Source organism: Silene latifolia, chromosome 9 (genome assembly GCF_048544455.1).
Source record: "Silene latifolia isolate original U9 population chromosome 9, ASM4854445v1, whole genome shotgun sequence".
NCBI lineage: Eukaryota > Viridiplantae > Streptophyta > Magnoliopsida > Caryophyllales > Caryophyllaceae > Silene > Silene latifolia.
The window spans coordinates 80,691,993-80,714,059 of NC_133534.1; the positions used below are offsets into that span (position 1 = coordinate 80,691,993).

Consider the following 22,067-nt stretch of genomic DNA (forward strand, 5'->3'; position numbering starts at 1 on the left):
TGGCTAGAAGAGTATAGATGTCACGAGTTGTATTTTATTTATTCATTTGTTTACGTTTATGTAAGTTTACTAAACATTTATATTAATAAAATGTTCTTTGATTGATGTTTTGAAACACTACCTCGGAAAAGCGAGATGCTAACGCTCCAATTATCTTGGCCGGATAATTGGGGTGTTACGCACTTGGTCTATTTTAAAATAGAAACTTCATGTACGGATCAAGCGACTAATTCTCTTAAAGCAAAAATTAATCTTCCATGTATCACAATACACTTAGTCTCTTACCACTCATACTTAACTTAATGAATAAACCATATGTTTACTCTAGGTTAAAAAGTAATGATATTTCTCAATAGAACTAAATAACCAAAGTATGTACGTACATAACCGAAATGAGAAAATTTCCAACTAAATGAAAAGTTTCAGTACAACAAATAAATATATCACATTATGGAACCAAGTCCCATATTCACTACATGACCCTTGAAACCTTTAGGTGGCATGCCTTTAGTCAAGGGATCAGCAATCATCAATTCAGTTGTAATGTGTTCTTTGATCACTTTCTTTTCTTAAACACGCTCTTTTATGGTTAGATACTTAATGTCGATGTGTTTACTTTGACTTCGACTTCTATTATTCTTATCCATAAACACTGCAGTTGAATTATCACAATACATTCGAATCGGCCGACTAATAGAGTCAACAACTCTTAGCCTAGATATGGAACCTTTTAGCCATACACCATGTGAGGTAGCCTCAAAACAAGAAACGAACTCGACCTCCATAGTAGAAGTGGTTGTCAGTGGTTGTCAATGTCTGCTTTGTACTCCTCCAAGATACAGCTCCGTTAGCTAGCATAAACACATATTCTGAAGTCGATTTTCATGAATCAATGCAGCCAGAAAAGTCTGAGTTGGAGTACCCCACCACGTCAAGACTCATCAGTCCGTCTATACATAAGCATGTAATCTTTAGTACCTGAAGGTACCTCAACACTTTCTTTGCAGCCCTCCAGAGATCGATGCCTGGGTTACTCTGATATCTACCTAATACTCCAACAACATATGCAATGTCAGGTCTAGTACAAATTTGAGCATACATAATGCTACCAACAGTTGAAGCATATGGAACATTTTTAATTTGTTCCCTTTCTAAATCATTCCTTGGGCATTGACTAAACTGAATCGGTCACCTTTCACAATAGGTGCTACACTCGGTGAACAATCTTTCATTATGAACCTTTCAAGTACCTTGTTGATATAGGCCTCCTAAGACAAGCCTAAAATGCCTCGGGATCTATCTCTATGGACCTTAATGCCAATAACATAAGATGCCTCGCCCATATCTTTCATATTAAAGTTATTTGAAAGAAATTGTTTCACCTCATATTGCAACCCCTTATCATTGGTTGCTAGCAAAATGTCATCCACGTATAACACAAGGAAACAAATCTTACTCCCACTGACCTTAAGGTATATGCATTGGTCCATGATGTTTTCTTCAAAACCGAATGAAGAAATTACTTCATGGAACTTCTTATACCATTGACGGGAGGCTTATTTCAAACCGTATATGGATTTATTTAGCTTACAAACCAAATGCTCACCATCTTTATAGGAGAATCCTTCAAGTTGTTTCATGTAAACGTCTTCCTCTAAATCGCCATTGAGAAATGCTGTTTTCACATCCATCTGATGTAGCTCGAAGTTAAAATGAGCTACTAATGCCATGGTCACTCGAAGAGAATGTTTCTTTGATACAGGAGATAATGTATCCGTGTAGTCGATTCCTTCTCTTTGAGTGAACCCTTTAGCAACGAGTCTTGCCTTATGTCTCTCGATGTTGCCAAGTGAGTCCTTTTTAGTCTTAAAGACCCACTTGCATTCGATGGTTTTATACGATCAGGCAACTCAACAAGATCCCAAACTCGATTAGACACCATAGTGTTCATCTCATATTTCATAGCATCCATCCATAAGTTTGAATCTGTAGAACTTATGGCTTGTGAAAACGACATAGGATCATTATCAGCTCCAACATTGCAATCTGATTCTTCTAGATATATTTCGTAGTCGTCAGAAATAGCCGATCTCCTTTCTCTAATAGATCTTCTTAATGGAACTTGTTCATCCTCACGGTGAACTACTTCTTCATTACGATTTACCATATTTTGAACGACATTTTGGGAATTTATGTATTTGGTTGTTGAACCTGCGGTCGAACTTCAGGACCGTAAACAATAACCAACCTATCACTTAAAATAGAGGGTGAAGCTTTATGTTGATCTTTTTCAGGTTCAACTTCCATAGTACTCCCACTGATTAAGTCATTCTCTAGAAATTTTGCATTTCTTGATTCCATAATCCTGGTGCTATGAGATGGACAATATAACCTATAACCTTTGGACTTTTCGGCATATCCAATGAAATACCCACTAATAGTCCTTGAGTCTAGTTTCTTTTCTTGTGGGTTGTAAATTCTCACCTCGGACGGGTATCCCTATGAGTCCCTTAAAAAATCTTCTTTTTGAAAATAAATAGATAATAAGAGTCGCCAATAGATTTTATAAAAAATATACAAAAATAAGTTAACGGAAAAGGCCCCTTTTGATCCCTGGTATGGGGAATAATCCGTCACTCCGGTCTAAACCAAATATTGCAGATTCGGGGGTAAAGGTACAGTCAGGGAAGGTGTTAGGCACCCGGACTGCCCATCAAACTGACGGCCTCTACTATTTACTTATAATATTATATATTTGAAAAAATTTAGCAAAAGAATAAGAAAAACGATACAAATTATATACAAAGACAAATAGGTTATTTTATATACAATTATACGACAAATAAAGAAATAAACAAAATAAATAATAGAAAGAGTGCAGAAAACTTAATTGATTTTGGTATCCTTAGGCCTATTTGGATGTTGACTATTAATGAATTTCGACTTTGTCGTAAATTAGCGGCTCTTATGCGCTTATATGAAACTGAGACGATTTATGTATGGTTTGATGTGAGAACTGGGATAGTGTATTTGAGATGAAGTATAAATATTGCGTTGTATTGGTGTGTCTTTCTTACTCTCGCTAATCTCGTCTGATCATATTTTGTGCCCCCTTATGAGATGGTAACAAAGGGCATTTATAGTGATTTGAGGTACGTATGAGTTTGGTTAGATATGGGAATTCGATTAATCAAAGATAAAGTTTTGCATATATTGTCCAAATCCTAAAGTAGTGTCCGTTGTTTGTACGAACACATATTTTTGATCTTTTCTTTTATTATTCTATCTCTTGATGCAAAATCCATTTGATATTTCTATCCCTTGGAAACGCTTAGCTGGAAAGACCAAAGAAACCAACTTACCCCTTTTCCCGTTAGATATTATCTTGTATTTTGGTTTAACTTTGTTGTTCTCAATCTCGTCCGAGTCCTAGTTATCACACCAACCTCATCCATTAAATATATTGGCCTAAAGTGGGCTAATTATATAACATGGGATGGGCTTCTTAACAAACTAATTATATGGCTCATTCTAGTTTAGTTTTCTCATAGTTAATCGGGCCTATTAATAAAAATGGTTAACTGATAGTAAGGTTTGGTTATGAATGTCATACTAAAGTTGGAAAGAATGAAAGGAATATTTATGAATGGTTTTATGCCATTTTAAGTGAGTTTTCGGTAAATAAGCGTAACGAGCCAATAATTATAACTTTGTCAATTTTCATTTAGTCATTAAATTTTAGTCTCATCATCGGGTACCCATAAGGCTAGTAGACATTTTGAGGTGTCTACAGAAGCCCCCACTTTGACTGAGTCTGAGTAAGACGAAGGTCAAAGTAGTCCGGTCGGGACATATAAATGATAAGAAACGTACCTGGGCCTCTTATATTACCTGTCTGAAATTGCTGGAAACTGGAAGTTGCTTAGCAAAAACTTATTTTAATAATCTGGGATGAAGCTGGTAAAACTTTGTTTCACCAATTTGGCATGGCAAAACTTTGTTTCGCCGGTTTGGAATAATCTGGTAAAGCAAAACTTTTTTTTGCTGGTCTGGAATCTGGTGTAGCCGAACTTTGTTTAACTGGTCTGGAAACTGGTTAAGCAAAACTTTGTTTCACTTAAGAGTGAACCTGCAAAATTTGATTTCACAAGCTCGAATACGTGTTAGGGCCAACCGTCCGAGGAATTCAAAATTTTATTTTGAAAATGGATTAGAATAAAAAGTCTGAATTTACAAAGTAGGATTTGCAAAATTTCATTTCGCAAAAAGGCAAGTTCAGAAAATTTTATTTTAAGAACTCAGATGCATGTCAGGGCATGCCGACCAATTGATTTGAAAATTGCAAAATTTTATTTCACAAAAACGTAAGTTCAGAAAATTTTATTTTAAGAACTTAAATGCATGTCAGGTCTGCCGACCAAAATAAATTTTAAATTTTATTTTGAAAAGGTTGGATTTGAATCGTTAAGTTTCATTCACGAGGTGGGACTTAAAATTGACCAATTTCTATTCTCGAAAATAGAGAGGCAATCAATTTTATTTCACGAAGAAAAGACGAGTGAATCACTTAATCAGTGGAATTTGTTATACTCAAATTTAACTGGACCAATTTTATTGAACTAAAAAGTCACGTGTCTACAGCTAGGACTTGTCTTCACCAAATCACATTTCGCTTCCCCAATTATTCTGCTTTCACTGATCAAGGTTTCTTCCTATTCCTTAATTAATTTTCTTCAATACCCTCCAATCAATCGTCACCTCGAATTGATTTTTACTCCATTTTTAATTCGCCTGTTGTTGGCCATCAGAGAAAGTTCGATCCATGCGACTACCCTTATATGGGATGAAATCAACACGGATTGTACCGATATATTCATCGTTCTAACTTCGGATCAATAACGAGGTGACGGATAAAGAAGCACAGAATGTGGTTGATCTTGCTTGCTCCTGAAATAAAATGAAATCAGCGGAGTTGTGCCGCCGTAGCCGTTGACTGATTGACAACCAGATGACCGATTACGGAGCACCAGCGAAATAAGTGCCTCCTTTTTTTTGTCGATTGATTTTGAATTTATGCGCTTTAAATGATTGCTGAAATGTACTATCCTGATATGGGACGACATCAGCGTTGCGCCGCCATAGCCGTCATATGCATGTCGATTTGGGGACAAGATGATTGATGACGGAGCACTGTCGATCCTGTGGCTCCTGATATGGGATGAAATCAGCGTGGGTTGCGCCGCCGTAGCCATCCTTCCCGAAGCACTGAATAACCTTTTGGTCGTGATTCAATGCTCCATTTCGAACTGTGAGTGGTTCCGTCTTTTTATGAAATACTCCCTCTGTCCCGGTCATTTGTTGTCCTTTTCCATTTTTGGGTGTCTCAGTCATTTGTTGTCCTTTCTATTTTAAGAATGAACTTGATGAGTAATTTGATCATTCTCATTCAATTTGTTCCACTTGTCATTTGGTTATTGGCCTTATCCTCTTTCCTTGGTCTTTGTGCCAAAACCAAATGACAACAATTGACCGGGACGGAGGGAGTATTTACTTCAGATTCGTCTTTTTTCCTCTTTTTTTTTCATTTGATATTTACTGGTCAAGTCGTATGCCTGATAATATGATTGAATTGATAGCTTTACCGGTCTCGCGAATCAAGTCTTGTGCTTGATAATAGGACTGAACTGATAGTGTGATTGCTACATGAATAATTTATGATGTATGACGCAAGTAGTATATGCTGATAATGCAAATAGGATGCTTATGATGCAAGGCTAATTTACTTACGACAATGGGGACAAAACACTAGCTAACTGACAATGCATTCTTTTCCTAATGTAGACCATAGACACATGACACACCTCATATCTAGTCCTGTTAATTTTTTTTAAAATAAAAATGTGCTATTGAGCATGATATGGGCAAGGGACGGAGTATTCAAATTCGGATTGCTATCCAGCCTTTGGCCCTGCTTTTAGTTCTTAGAATGTTCAGCTTATCGATTTCTTTTAGAATTATTAAACCTGGGTACTTATTCTCTATCTCACAAGTCACATGGTTAAGTATTGATATTTGGGAATTCTGTATTTGATACGGTAAGGATTTCTATAAGCCCCTGGCTGCTTAGGTGTTATGTCTCTTGAACCATCATTACTTTGTAAGTCCTTAGAATATTTTGGTCAGGGCTATCGTCTAAATGTAGTCAAACATATGCGCTGAGTGTTTCCCTATGGCCCTGGTCTTAACTGACTCTTCACTCTATATTTGTGGTAGCCCCATGTTCAGGTATTTTCTTTTGTCTTTTTTTCTTCGACCTGGTGTGGGTTGCGATTGTCCCCATGTTACATCAGTATCATTCACACACGCGCACCTGTTTTTCCTCTTTTGTTTTTTTTTCCCATCTGGTGTGGGTCGTGATTGTGCCACTTTTTTTTTTACCTTGAAATTTTTTCCTCACCTTGGAATTTGAGATTTATATTGTAAAATGAGTTTTGCCTTCTTTATAGTAACAAGCTCTGCTAATTAAGCAAAACTAATAGCATAGAAACAAAAGACATTTGTGACCGTATAAATTTAGTGTACATCCCCCGAATTCTTAGATGTTAAACGAGGGTGATAAGCGGAGTGGCGTAGAAGGTTCTATGGTGTTAGAAGACACTGGAGACCTGTGTGCCTCTCTCACTCACCTAAATGAATGAAAGGATCGTCCCAAAAGGTATGGAGACTAAGTAACTAAGGATTGACTCGTCTCGTATGAGGAAGGAAAAAATTACTACTCTGGAATTTGATTGCAATTTGACTGGAATTTTGGGTCTTATGAATCTTTGAAACTATATTTGTATATATTTGAGATCATATATTTTTTCGATCTTTGACTTTTTGAGACTATTGACATTGGATTACTATCCATTTGAGATCATGTTTTTTTTGTCCTTGACATTTTAAGACTTTTGTCACTAGACTTGTATTCATTTGAGATCATATTTTTTTTGTCTTTGACTTTTTGGGAGCCTTGAAACTGGATTTGAATCTGTTCGAACAACTCGTTTTTCTAGCACCAATGATAATGGAAGACAATATTTGGATAACCATTGGATCATATGAAATTGTATATGCTCATTTGGTAGTCATTTGAACTATGGAAATTTGACGAATCGGGTAGAATGATGGAGTCTCCAAACCTAGAGGTCACCTAGAGACACGACGATCAAGGAATTTTTCACACCACAGGAGATGGAAAAGGTGGTCAAATGGAAGCCCTTGTTTAGGCTGATACTAAAAGGTCGATTGATCTACATTAAAAAGATACGACCTAAAGTATTTCGAGTCTATTCTACTAGTTAAGGACAAAAAGTAGAACAAGTTACTAATAAAAATGGCATATGCTCATTTTTTAATTTATGCAACTAAAAAAGGACTAGGATGGTCCTACTTGTTTAAACAAGCAAGCCACAACTTACTTGGTAATGTCAGCGAAAGGATTATGAGAATAAGGTTATGAGATTATATATATTGATGTAAGAGTGATTTTTCTTGTTTTATTGACATGCTTGCGTTTACTGTGTTTTTATATATATCCAACTGAGAAAGGACTGGGATGGTCCTAATTTAATTAAATTTTGATGGAAACTACATGTCAGTTGGTATTACCTAGTCTTGTTGTACGCTTCTTTCATTCCCAAGCTAGAGTGGCTATTAAATTAGGGTCTCATTTAGTCCTCCCTATCCTGGATCATGACATCTTAACTTTTAGAAACGATTTTTTATAGTAAATAGGACTAGAATGGAGTATATATATTGAATGCATATGTCGAACTACCTAGGATGCAGGTTGTATTTATTTAATACTCAAATGGACTGCATGATGCGGGTAAAACTTAATACAAGTACACTAATCTTAACCCTTTTTTTGACAGACAGGAGATATACTGTGATAATGCCATATGCAAACACTTAAAGTCAGACGCGTGTAATGAAAACGCAGGACGATGAGTGGGTCTGAGCTGCTTAGATATGAATAATGCATGATCTACTGGTGATGCTGTATGCAGATGCTTACTATATTTACAAAAGGAAACCTTAAACGTTTAGGGACTCAATGCAGGGACGGACTTGCGGATTGATGGACAAACAGACGGGGTGTAATGTGATGTGATAGTGGGAGACGCATATGCAAGATGCAAGTATGTTTAGAAAAGGACAATCCTAATGTGAAGTTTCAGTATGGTGACTCTAATGATCAATAGCAAACGTTTGTGGACTGTTTATTAATATAAGAACAGTTTAGTGTATATTTGTCCTACCTTTTTTTTAATTAATTATGGTTATGGGAAAAAATGGCTCACTAAAGTGGCTACGCTTCTTTCTCTTGTGAAGTAGTGGTCTTTCGATGCAGTTTTCGACGCAATTTTCATCTTGGGTCATTCGGAAACAGCCTCTTTGTGTTGCTAACACAAGGGTAAGGCTGCGTACATCCGACCCCGCCTTACCCCGCAATTTGCGGGAGACATTGAGGCACTGGGGTAATTTTGTTGTTGTATGGTTATGGGAAAAAATATACTCGTATCATATAGGGATAAATCACACGACCCCAAAATAAAATCAAGCCGTACACATCAAAACCTGACCTAGACAAAGGTTCTACGAGATCTATGGTTAGGTTTGTGGGTAGGAAATTGGGTACTCATGACATTAAAATACCACGAGGGCATCTCCCGCTTTTGTGCTCACCGAGTCATATAGACCAAGTGAGTTGCCAAAAGACGTCATGAGGTGGAAGATACGTGTAAGGCCTAGTCGGTCGAATGAACCTTCTAAGTATGCAACGCACTTTACCGAGGGTGAATTAAGATAGCTTAAATGGCGTAATATTGGCTTACGGGGAGCCTACACCTCTTTTCAAAATTGAGCAAATACCAAAATCGAGAGACAGATTAGAAATAAGTGCGGGATTGGAAAAATTAATGACAAACAAAGAGTCCACACAAACAAATTATTCAGTAAAACTTCTTGACTTCTTGTTTAACCAACACCTTACTTCAATATTCAAAATAAGCATGCAATCAATACTTTTTTCCTAATCAACATGCGTTAGCCGTGCCTGAGAGGCGAAAACAACGTCAAATAAATATTATTACAATTAAATTTCAAGTCTTATCCCCTTATTAAGTCCCCAGCAGAGTCGCCACTGTGAGATCCCTGAAAAAGTCTCCTTCTCGAAAATAAATAGATAATAAGAGTCGCCAGTATGTTTTATAAAAAACATACAAAAATAAGTTAACGGAAAAGGCCCATTTTGATCCTTGGTATGTGGACTGATCCGTCACTCCGGTCTAAACCGAAGAATGCAGATTCGGAGGTAAAGGTACGGTCAGGGAAGGTGTTAGGCACAGGGACCGCCCATCAAACTGACGGCCTCTACTATTTACTTATAATATTATATATTTGACAAAATTTAGCAAAAGAATAAGAAAAAGGATACAAATTATATACAAAGACAAATAGGTTATTTTATATACAATTATACGACAAATAAAGAAATAAACAAAATAAATAATAGAAAGACTAGAGAAAACTTAATTGATTTTAGTACTCTCAGGTCTATTTGGATGTTGAGTATTAATGAATTTCGACTTTGTCGTAAATTAACGGCTCTTATGCGCTTATATGAAACTGAAGCGATTTATGTATGGTTTGATCAGAGAGTTGGGATAATGTATTTGAGACGGAGTATAAATATTGCGTCGTATTGGTGTGTCTTTCTACTCTCGCTAATCTCGTCTGATCATATTTTGCCCCCCTTATGAGCTGGTAACAAAGGGCATTTATAGTGATTTGTGGTACGTAGGAGTTTGGTTAGATATGGGAATTGAATTAATCAAATATAAATTTTTGCATATATTTTCCAAATCATAAAATAGTGTCCGTTGTTTGTGCGGACATATATTTTTTATCTTTTCTTTTAATATTGTATCTCTTCATGCACAATCCATTTGATATTTCTATCCCTTGGAAACGTTTAGCTGGAAAGACCAAAGAATCCAACTTACCCCTTTTCCCGTTATATATTGTCTTGTATTTTGGTTTAACTTTGTTGTTCACAATCTCGTCCGAGTCCTAGATTATCACACCAACCTTTATCCATCAAATATATTGGCCTAAAGTGGGCTAATTATGTAACATGGGATAGGCTTCCTAACAAACTAATTATATGGCTCATTCTAGTTTAGTTTTCTCATAGTTAATCGGGCCTATTAATAAAAATGGTTAACTGATAGTAAGGTTTGGTTATGAATGTCAAACTAAAGTCGGAAAGAATGAAAGGAATATTTATGAATGTTTTTATGCCATTTTAAGTGGGTTTTCGGTAAATAAACGTAAAGAGTCAATAATTATAACATTGTCAATTTTCATTTAGTCATTAAATTTTAGCCTCATCATCGGGTATCCATAAGGCTAGTAGACATTTTGAGGTGTCTACAATCCCCAAACGCGTATATGTTGCAAACTCAGTTTCCAACCTTTTAATAACTCAAAAGGCGTCTGTGAGACGGACTTGGAAGGAACCCGATTTAATATATACGCATCCGTCTTTAGTGCGTCAACCCACAAAAATGAAGGCAGTTTGATATTACTTCTCATACTACGCACCGTTTTAATTAATGTCCGATTCGTTCTTTCTACTACACCTTTCTGATATGGAGAACCAGGCATAGTGTATTGGGCAACAATCCCATGCTCTTGAAGAAATTTAGCAAAAGGACCAGGTGCTTGTCCATCCTCAGTATATCTACCGTAGTACTCACCACCTCTATCTGATCTCACAATCTTAATATGCTTACCACATTGTTTTTCTACTTCAGCCTTAAACAATATAAAGGCGTCAAAAGCTTCGTCTTTGGAACAAAGTAAATAGAGGTACATATCGTGAATAGTCATTAATAAAGGTAAGAAAGTATTTCAGATCATTAGCGTTCACGTCCGGACAACAAATATCCGTGTGTATGATCTCTAATAAGTCAGAACTCCTCTTAGCACCTTTCTTAGATTTGTTAGTTTACTTTCCCTTAATGCAACTAACACAAGTATCAAAATCGGTAAAGTCTAAAGTACCAAGTACCCCTGCAGCAGGAGCTGAATTAGGGGCTCCCAATCCTGACCTGGCCACAGTCCAAGTCCCAGCAACACCCCTTGAACCACCCCCAGCTGAGCCAACCAAGAGATTCACCAGGTCCAGTTATCAACTGAAAGTCTAAGCAAGGTCCCTAAGCATCCTACCAGTCATCCTAAAATGCAATGTAATTCAGCAGAAATTCCAGCAATAGGAAAGCAAGGCAGTCACATGTTGAAGTTAAAGCATAACGCAACATTTCCTTATTTAGTGAGGCATTGTTGAGGCTCCTTGAAAAGAGTTGCTGCAACTTTTTCCACAAAGCCTGTCATAGGAAGCAACAAGAAGCCTTGAGTTCAGATACCCACCAAATAAACAGAAACTGTACACAAGAGGACAACTGACAGTGACAGCCTGCAACCATGCTTTATTTCAATCTGTTTTACCCCAATTGCTTTTGTTTTTACTTGTTCACTTAATTTACCAGCTTGTAAGATAATTTATGTTGTTTGTATTCATCTTAGATTAATTATGGACCATTGGATGCTAGGGTTTCGAATTGTAATGCAAAGACAAGGCCTATATAAGGACCTGTGTCTCATCTGTTTGAGGCAGATTGTTTTTGAATGAAAAAATAGCCTTGAGACTTCTCTCATTTCTTTCAAACTTGTGTTAAACTGTAGTTTGGAAACCTGGTCTGATAATTAACCTGTGAACTCTGTGGTTAATTGATCAAAGTCAGTTTGGCATCATTAAATTGAACCTGTGTCCATCTGTGGTTCTTTTTAATTGTGTTGAGCAAAGTTCAGCTTTAATCCTGTGTCAATCTGTGGATTTGAGTCTGAAATTTGTTAAGTTATAATCTTAAATTTCCTGTGAATTGTCTGTGGAAATTTAGGGTCTTAGCTATATCGTTGAGTCACTCAAACAAATCACATTCTCAGTTGAGCCAGTCTGTCTGAATCTCAGGATTTCAGGCTGTTTCTATTAATATTAAAAATACTTAGGCACCTTCAAAATTCATGAAACTTGGCTCAGTCCCAGCTTAATATCCAAATTAAATTACTGCAAATTTTCAGAATTTTCCAAGGTCATTTGGTATTTTTAAAGTATCCTGCAAAGCCCAGCTGCATTGTTGCCTGTCCATAGGGTTTACACTGCAATTTTGGTTATCAGAGCTCAGGTTTAACACAATTCCACCTTTTTGTTAGTCTTGAGTTGAGAGAAGTTGTGAGATCATTATCCCTACCTACATTAAAAACATAAAAAACAACCATGAGTGAAGAGAGACTTGCTGGTATTGAAACCAGAATAGAAACACTTGCAGGAAATGTAGACACACTACTCAATGCTGTTCATGCGGTGATGGAGAGGTTTCCAAACCATGATCCCAGGAGACAACCACCTCCAAGAGGAAGAGGCAGAGGCAGAGGCTTCTTTATGGGAGCAGGGAGAGGACAACCACTACCTGGTTATGAGTCAGAGTCTGAGGAAAGCATCAGAACACAAGAGGAGGCTCTTGAGCAAGCAAACAAACATCTAAAGGTAGAAATTCCTGATTTTTCGGTAGTCTTAATCCTGATGACTTGCTAGAATGGATTAGGGATGTTGAAAAGATATTTGAATTCAAAAATTACAATGATGCTAAGGCTTGCAAAGTTGCTGTGTTGAAATTAAAGGGTTATGCATCACTGCGGTATGACAACCTTAAACATCAGAGGTTAAGGGAAGGGAAAGAACCCATTAGATCTTGGTCTAAGCTTAAAAATAAAATGCTGGATAAATTTGTTACCAAGGATTACACCCAAGATCTGTTCATTAAGTTATCTGAGCTTAGTCAGGATGAGAGACCTCTTAAGACCTATTTGAGAGAATTTGAACAACTAACCTTACAATGTGAGATAAATGAGAAACCTGAACAAAGAATTGCTAGGTTCTTAGAAGGGCTTGATAAGAACATTGCTACTAAGGTTAGAATGCAACCACTTTGGTCTTATGATGATGTTGTAAACTTGGCACTCAGAGTGGAAAAAATGGGGAAATCTAAACCTACTACTCCTAAACCCAAACCTGTCTTTAGACCTTACACTGGTGTTAAAATTACTGAGACACCTAAACCAGTGTCCCAAACTGGAGGAGACAAAGGAAAGGCACCCATGTTCCCTAAGTCCAATCCACCTCTAACCAAAGAAAAGATTAAATGCTTTCAATGCCAAGGGTATGGTCACTTTAGGAAGGACTGTCCTTCCAAGAGAGCATTGACAACAATGGAAGTAGAAGAGTGGGAAAGAGATGGTTCAGTTGAGTATGAGGAGGAGCCAGTGAATGAGGAGACAACTCTTGAGGAGGAACCCAACCAGGAACAAGTCTTGGCTCACCCTGATACAGGCCATAGTCTTGTTTTGTGGAGGGTAATGCACTCTCAACAAGCACCATTAGAGGAGGATCAGAGATCCCTCATTTTCAGGAGTAGATGTACTATTCAGGGAAGGGTATGCAATTTGATCATTGATGGGGAAGCTGCACCAATGTGGCATCTGTCACCATGGTTAATAAACTCAATCTCAGCACCCAGGAGCACCCCAACCCTTACAAGCTCAGATGGTTAAATAAGAGAGCAGAAGTTAAGGTGGATAAACAATGCCTGGTTCCATTTTCAATTGGAAATGTTTATAAAGATGAGATCTTGTGTGATGTGGTCCCTATGGATGCTTGTCACCTACTGTTGGGTAGACTATGGGAATTTGATAAAAATTCTATCCACCAGGGAAGGAGCAATACCTATTCCTTCAAGCAAGGTAGCAAGAAGATCACATTGACCCCTCTACCACCTAATCAGAAGAACTATGGAAGTCCAAGTGTGACTGATGGACTCAATGGAGTCTTGTTTCTATCTGAAGCAGAAATGGTCAAGGAAATGCAGCAAGAGCAACCTGTTTTTATCTTGCTGTCCAGAGAGATTCATGAGGATGTGAAGCATCAACTGGCAGCAGAGATTAGACCATTATTGGAACAATATCAGGATGTCTTCCCTGCTGAATTGCCCAGTGGACTGCCCCCACTAAGAGGCATTGAGCACCAGATTGACCTTGTGCCAGGATCCGTACTCTCTAACAGACCTTCATACATGTGTGATTCTGATGCTACAAGAGAATTACAGAAGCAGATTGATAAGCTAATGAACAAAGGGTTTGTAAGAGAATCCCTGAGCCCCTGTGCTGTCCCAGCACTATTGGTACTTGAGAAGGATGGCACTTGGAGGATGTGTATTAACAGCAGAGCTATCGATAACATCACAGTCAAGTATAGGTTCCCTATACCTAGATTGGATGACATGCTAGATGAGTTAAGTGGTGCCAAGATCTTTTCTAAAATTGATCTTAGGCAAGGTTATCACCAAGTGAGTATCAGAGAAGGTGATGAGTGGAAGACTGCCTTCAAAACTAATTAAGGGCTCTATGAGTGGTTGGTTATGCCATCTGGGTTATCAAATGCCCCCAGCACTTTTATGAGATTAATGACAGAAGTGTTGAGGCCTTGTTTGGGAAGGTTTGTTGTGGTATACTTTGATGATATTCTCATCTACAACAAATCCATAGGAGAACATTTGAGCCATCTTGATAAAGTGTTCCAGATTCTAAGAGGCAGCAAGCTGTTTGGAAAGTTAGAGAAATGTACCTTCTTGGCTTCTAAAATCAAGTTCTTAGGGTACATCATCTCTGGGAGGGGAAAATCTGTGGATCAAGATAAGATTGATGCCATGAAATCTTGGCCAATCCCAAAGAGCATCACTGAAGTAAGGGGTTTCCATGGCCTTGCTTCCTTTTACAGAAGATTTATTAAGAACTTCAGTGTTGTTGCTGCCCCAATCACAGAGTGTATGAAGAAAGGAGAGTACAAATGGACTGAGAATACTCAACAAGCATTCAACCTGATCAATAGAATGTTGTGTGAGGCACCTGTTCTCAGGCTACCTGATTTCAACGGCTTATTTGAGGTAGAATGTGATGCCAGTGGAGTTGGCATAGGAGCTGTACTAATTCAGGAAAGGAAGCCAGTGGCTTACTTTAGTGAGAAGCTGAGTGGAGCTAAACTGAGCTACTCCACTTATGACAAGAAGTTCTATGTGAAGGAAATGTAGATCTATATACATACTAACATACTCATATATGTTAAAATTAATTTGTCATAAAATTAAATACGGATTTTATGCATGCAAACAATATAATAAAATAGAGAAGAAATCATATTCTTACAATGGATGATTCGGTTTTATGGGCACAAAAGAGATCTCCTTCTCTTTTGTTCTTGAGCTTTCCAAATGGATGAACAAGATCTAAGTATAAGATCTCTCCCTAAGCTTTATACCCAAGGCTTAACACATAATCTAATTAATATTATGAATACTAGTATAATATTAATCTAGTAGAAAAATGACCCAAAATTATTATATACACTTAATAATTTCGGCATATGGGAGAGAAGAAGAAGAGTGAGTTTTGTCTCTCTAGACATCTTATATTTTGATGAGTAAAAGAATGAAGGAGCATCCACTACCTCTTAGTGAATATTAGGCAAAAATAAGAAAACAAACTCAAGTGTTTTTACTTCCCAAAACCGGTGGGAGTGGAGGAAGGAAAGAGCCAATGCATGAAATTGTTGTTCTTAACAATGTTCATAGGCTTGCATGGCTAGATAACTTTACAATCATTATGTTTTCTTATTTAAAATATAAACACAATATTAAGTCCATTCCCCTCTTATTTTCGGCACTTTACATAACATGGTGTCCATATTATTTTTTTTTTTTTTTTTTTTTTTTTTTTTTTGTCAATTGTCTATATGTTACATGTCACATGTCACATATATTGTTATGTAATTTTTAACATATTAAAAATCAACGTATTATCAAAAATACGTCACATACAAAAATTGACTTAGTAATTTCACAATTACTCGTACCAAAATATTTTACCACTTTATAAATCACAACAGTTTGTATTTATAATAATTCATTCAATTCAATTGTTACATTAAACAATTATTTCATCCAAGTAATGATACAATTCAATTACTTGGACCGTATCTCATTTAATCACATTTCAATTTGATACGTAAATTTTACTTCCAAAATCGCCCGTCAATTTTCAAGTAATTTAATCAACTCGTAACGTTATACGATTAATTAAATAATCAATTAAGTGTATTGCCCTTTAGGTATGACCTAGGGGTCAACGATCACCACCGTCACACGACGATAATGTCAAACTCTAGTCGACCAATCATTACCGATATATGTTGACCGATTGACAAGAAACAATATTACTTCCCAATTGTATTCTTTAAAATGAGATTTGATAATGATATTTAAATCATGTAATCGCACTATTGTTGAGGACACATTTCCCAACAATCTCCCACTTGTCCTCGACAAGTGTGCGTCACCAATTCTCTTGTCCTATTACTATCTCCCACTCAATGCAAGGTGTCTTTCAGGTCGTACTTGCAAGTGATCATATCGAGAGTGGTTTCCTCGATCTGGAGAATAACTGATTGACCGGATTTATCCACTCTGGATACCTTCCGAGCGTGGCCACGCATTTCCAGTTCATTACTCCTCGAGTGGCCCTGAGATATTGTTTTAACCCTGACAAGGGGATGGACAATTCCTATCGCACTCATTCCCTTTGACTAGCCACAGCCATCATAACCCAAAATATGCCCATTTGACCCCATTTACGAAGGTCGTAGTAACACAAATCAAAGTTAATCTGAAATCGTGCCATCTTAGGTGAATAGTCTTTAGTCAAAAGAATCGACTCATTAGAATACTATAGCAGCTCTCGCCACGACCAGGCTATATAAATTTGCAGAACTCTATAAGCGGTCATAAGGCCCGACAAGGTGTTCCTAACATCTGCCTATGTGATCGACTAGTCATCTCACATGACTGTATGGCACTTGAACTTGCCATCAATCGCATCACACTCTAGTCACTTCGAGACGTCACCTCATACAAGTGACTATGGGCGAATACCATGCTAATCCGTGTTCACTTTAACGGGGTTCAATTGTCTCTACAACCCGTTTGGATGTAACAAGGTATAATAAAAGAGTTTTAAAGTAAAACTCGAACGACAAATGCGATTATCACATATGAATAGTCAATGCTTGATTACTATTTCATAATCTATAATCTAATTTGATCTTGTATGTAGTTGTTCATTTCAATTCAGTTGAAATGGCATGACTCATCATGTTTAGCCTTTGAGAAGGTTTTGGTTAGTAGGTTTTATCAATTTCTTGTACCTTACTCAACCTCACTACATACTTGTTTTCCTTTGTAATGTATACATTTGCATTACAAAACTTCCCGAGTACGTGTCGAGATCCAATCAAGACATAGGCCCTCTAGCCTAAGAATGGCTCCCACTTTGTTTTCACAAAGTGCGGGACTCATCTTTCTTGCACATCTCATGATCGCAAGTGTACTTAATTTCCGTTATAAAAATCTCTCATTGTTCTTTATTGCCTAGAACGATTCTAGAAAATCTACTTCTTAATTAACATAACCACAATGGTATCTTAACCATCATAACCACAATGGTATCTTAACCATCCTAATGTGTTTTGATTATGGTTTTGTCGGAAACCATGCGCAATCTCAATTGTCAATTGTCACTTGTGTAACACCCTTACACAAGATTGCATCATAAACACTTTGCTTTACTTCCTTAATGCTTCTGCATGCATTTAAGGGTAATCTTTATAGCTTACTTGGTAAAGATTACTTAAATTCGATTTTGAAAACAATTCATCATACTCAAAGCATATGAAGTGTTATACATCATTACTCATTTAATTGATCCGGCAGCCGAAGCAAATGAAATCAATCAAATATGTTCAATTTAATTGAACTAGTCATGAATCTTATCAACATAAGACTTCTTACTGACGCTAATATCATGTGGATTTATCTTCATAGATCCGGATATTAAAGATGTATTATAATACTCCAAAAGTCTTAAATCATTCTTGATGATCAATATGTCATCCACATATCGGACTAATTAAAATTTCCGTAACTCCCACTAAACTCCATGTATAAACACAACTTCTTGACTTATCGAGAAACGTTTTATCACATGATCCAATAATGTTGATTCCAACTCATTGATGTCCTACTTAAGACCCTCTCTTAAGTTTCACATTATCTTAGGATTGCAAGAATCTACTAAACTCAAGACATGTATTGAATACATTCCTTCTATTGAAGAAGTGGGTTTTAGATTCACTCGCTATGTATTTCATGACCTCATAATGAAACATAATCCCTAAGAAGATCCAAATAGACTTAAGCATTTCAATTGGTGCAAAACCCTTTGCAACCAATCAAACCTTGAAATCTCTCTTTATTAGTGCAAAACCCTTTGCAACTAATCAAGCCCTTTTATTTCGGATTTTCATGGCTCTAAGCCTTGTATTGAGTTGTGACTTAAACACTCTTATGTAAGTCATATGTTCATTACTTTCCAGAAGTAATCAACTTGAATCAAACAATTTCTTTGTAAGTTATAAGCTCTTTACTTTCTTAAAAGTAGCATGAATTCATCATTTTTGACAAGTGACGAATTTAACCTCCTAGGTTTTGAAGAAACAATGTCTTACACAAAACGTCTTATGTAGCCAAGAAAGACCAGTTTCTTGCGATATAACATTCTCTGTGGCATTCTTTGTGGCTCTTGAATAATTTCTCCCACTCTGTCTTCTAAAAATAAACTTGTATTTTAGAAAGACAGCTTCACGAGCCGCAAACCCGTCATACTCGTGATTATTTAAGAGGAAAAATTGAGCATTTGTTTCTTGTGAAAACTTACAAACATGGTACCCTTACCTTTTCATATCACATATGATTCGATTTAGTGGAAAAATAATCTAGACAAAATGATAAAATCCCCAAAAGGATCAAGTAACTCAAAGTAACTTGATCGAAGTCCAAACCTTATCAAATAGCGTTTGAATTCTTATCCAATCATACATTATCCCATAATGCGTGTTAAGAGAGATTAATTTGTGATACTATATCACAATTCATTTGGCTTATATCAAAGTCTCCACTTTGATAATCCCATCACGACTAAATCGTGATTCCTTGAACTCTTTGAAATTCTTCAAAGATTTCTCTATTTACCTTATTAAGTGAACATATTATCGTCAACTTAAATCGTTGGTAAAAGAAAATGATCAACCTATTTTGGATCGATGATATACAACCTCGATCTCCTTTTCAACCAAAAGGCACGAGACATCTTGCTTTGAATACAAGATACGCATATACCATTAACAATCTAATGGTTTCAAGAGTACTTGATAACTCTTTGCGTTCATCATTCCAAAATTTAAGGTTTAATCTTGGGTTACCAATTTGAATCTTACATCATCTACATGATATATCATTCTAGTTTGGTTTAGAATATAATCACCTTGATAATGGGCTTGCCATACATCAAATCGTGGTGTATAGGGTCACAAAAGTGAAACCTCTTTTGTATCTTAACAAGTTTATATTCTTATTTAGAGTTTATGCACTTAATAGTCACAATTAAGTACCACTTTAAATCCAAAAACTAGATTGAGTACACAATTACTCTATCTCTCAACATTATTGTTGCTAGTCGTCATATTCTAATCATCTTATGTGTCGAATACAATGATGAAAACCTCCACTGGTTTCTAATATTGACGAAGTGGCACTAGCAAAATTTATGTTTAATCAAATAAACACCTTTTAAAGAAGAAGGTCCCATTAGATGTCCCACAACTAACTTGTTGATTCTTCAATAATTTGGGGTAGTTTCCTTTCTCGTGTCCAACATTTAAGACAATGGAAACTATATCGGTTGGGATTGATAGGTTTAGTATCGTTATTCTCAACAACTTTACCTTTAACATTACCTTGTATCAATTCCATTATTATCTTTACTTCTTGAACCTCGTTCTCATCTTAACGGTTTAAGAGAATGTTCCCACTCATTTCAATGAGTCTTTGCTTTGAGAAGCAAAATTGAATTCATGAAGAACACTCTTCATTTGTTCGTTTTAGTCTTAAAAACTTTCATTGAGGTGGTTGCGTTATTTTGGTCAATTACGAATTCTTGACAAAACTAATTACCAAAATAATTTGTCGCTTCAAGGTACTTAATTCAATTAAGTATATGAAAAACAATCCATTGTAAGTAGATGTGTTAGTCAAGAATCAAAAACCTGTTTGATAATGAATAACTTTAATCTATACTCTTTACAAGAGATCCTTAACAATGGTTAATTTGAGGTCTTTAGAAGAAAACTCATATTTGTCTTTAGTTACGATATTTTAAAGGAGATTTGAATCAAAAAACGAAACGATATCGTATATGAATTGTGGTAAAGAAATAGAACAATATGATAACGGAATAGTGGAAAACTTAACATTTATCGTTTTATTAATACTTGTAAACAAGTATAGCATTTACATAGTGACCTCTACCCAACTATGATAAATGATTCCAAGATCCAAATTCATATTAACTTGGGCACGGTGGGGCCGATACATCCCTTATCAATATAACTCGGTGGATTAACTCTTTAATCGATTCTACTTTTAGAACTCTTGGTCGATAAAATTACATTAACATTTATCTTTAGCCCAAAACACATTGACAAGGGCACGGTGGGGCCGATACATCCCTTATCAAATACTTTTGTTGAGTTCAAACCAAATTTCGAATAAATGTGTCCATGATCCAAACCCACATTAACTTGGGCACGGTGGGGCCGATACATCCCTCATCAACATGAATTCGGTGGATTAACATTTATCACCCACTTCCCCTACGTAACAAGGTTTGTACCCCGGTGTGGCCGAGTGCACTCCCTCATGAAATAGGTTTTCATGGTTTCTACTATTTGGTAAGGCTATGTCTCAATTGATAGTTTTAGCGAGAGGTCATGTCAATTTATTATCTATCACGTTTTAAGTGAACTAAAGCGGTGAACTACGATAATTCTAATTGACACGGTCGATAAACTCGATAAAAGACAATGCATGTTTAGTTATGGCGATTTAGCGATGCATGTGACATAAAATAAAATGCAAGCATAAAGGAAAAAATAAATCCTAGTATGGCCTTTCCTAAAAAAAAAAGAAAAACTATTAATCTATTACATATTCGGAAACCAACTCCATTGGTCCCTTGAACTTCGATTGTGGCACACATCTCGAGGTAACACCGTCTTTATGTATCGCCATTCTTGAAGAAATCCGTCTTTTGGAACTCCTAATGAATAAAATTACATAATAAATTACATAATTTCCTATTATACATTTGTAACTAAAATAAAATAAATTTATTAAATTACAAAACGGTGATACGAGATCACAATAAAAATTACAACCGAATCGATATTCCCATACATTTCGGAAATACCAATTAAAATCTAAGGCCATACTAATAAAAATTACATAATTCAAAATTACATAAATTAAAATTATGACAATCATAAAGTAAAATGCAGCATTATAATATGTATGAACATGCTCAATTTTATGCTAAATCGCCTTTAATTAGCCAATATCATATATTACTCGGTTTTTACGGATTTGCGTGATTTCAACGTTTTATAATCACAAAAATACATAAACTCATATTTATGCATAAGTTAATTACCCTAACCTCTTAGGACTCAAAAAATAGTCTTCACTAATAATTTGACCATAATTAACTTTTATTTACAAAATTGTTCATAAATGGGCCAAAAATACAAAATTAAGCTATTAAACTTCAAATAAATCCAAAAATTCCAAATAAATTCAAAATTTGAAATTTAAATTCATGAACATTCTGGAAAAATTCCATGACACTCATAATGTTCAAAATCTTAGGTTAAAAATTTCGAAAATTTTCCGGAAAAACAATGT

At 36.1% G+C, this 22,067-nt stretch overlaps 2 protein-coding genes and 1 long non-coding RNA gene across 3 annotated transcripts; all 3 read left to right on the top strand.

The window, feature by feature from the left end:
• Positions 1-4,499: 4,499 nt before the first annotated feature.
• Positions 4,500-8,290, top strand: LOC141599944 (uncharacterized). Its single transcript, XR_012524048.1, has 2 exons — positions 4,500-5,308; positions 7,917-8,290. It is a non-coding gene; the product is annotated as an uncharacterized LOC141599944 (long non-coding RNA).
• Positions 8,291-12,385: 4,095 nt separating this feature from the next.
• On the top strand, positions 12,386-14,561 carry LOC141601271 (uncharacterized). The gene is made up of 3 exons (XM_074421538.1): positions 12,386-12,676; positions 12,790-13,602; positions 13,686-14,561. Exons 1-3 carry the CDS (start codon positions 12,386-12,388, stop codon positions 14,559-14,561), a joined length of 1,980 nt encoding a protein of 659 aa, XP_074277639.1.
• Positions 14,562-14,627: 66 nt separating this feature from the next.
• Positions 14,628-15,251, top strand: LOC141601272 (putative mitochondrial protein AtMg00860). Its single transcript, XM_074421539.1, has one exon. The coding sequence runs from the start codon at positions 14,628-14,630 to the stop codon at positions 15,249-15,251; it is 624 nt and encodes a 207-aa protein (XP_074277640.1).
• The last annotated feature ends 6,816 nt before the right edge of the window (positions 15,252-22,067 follow it).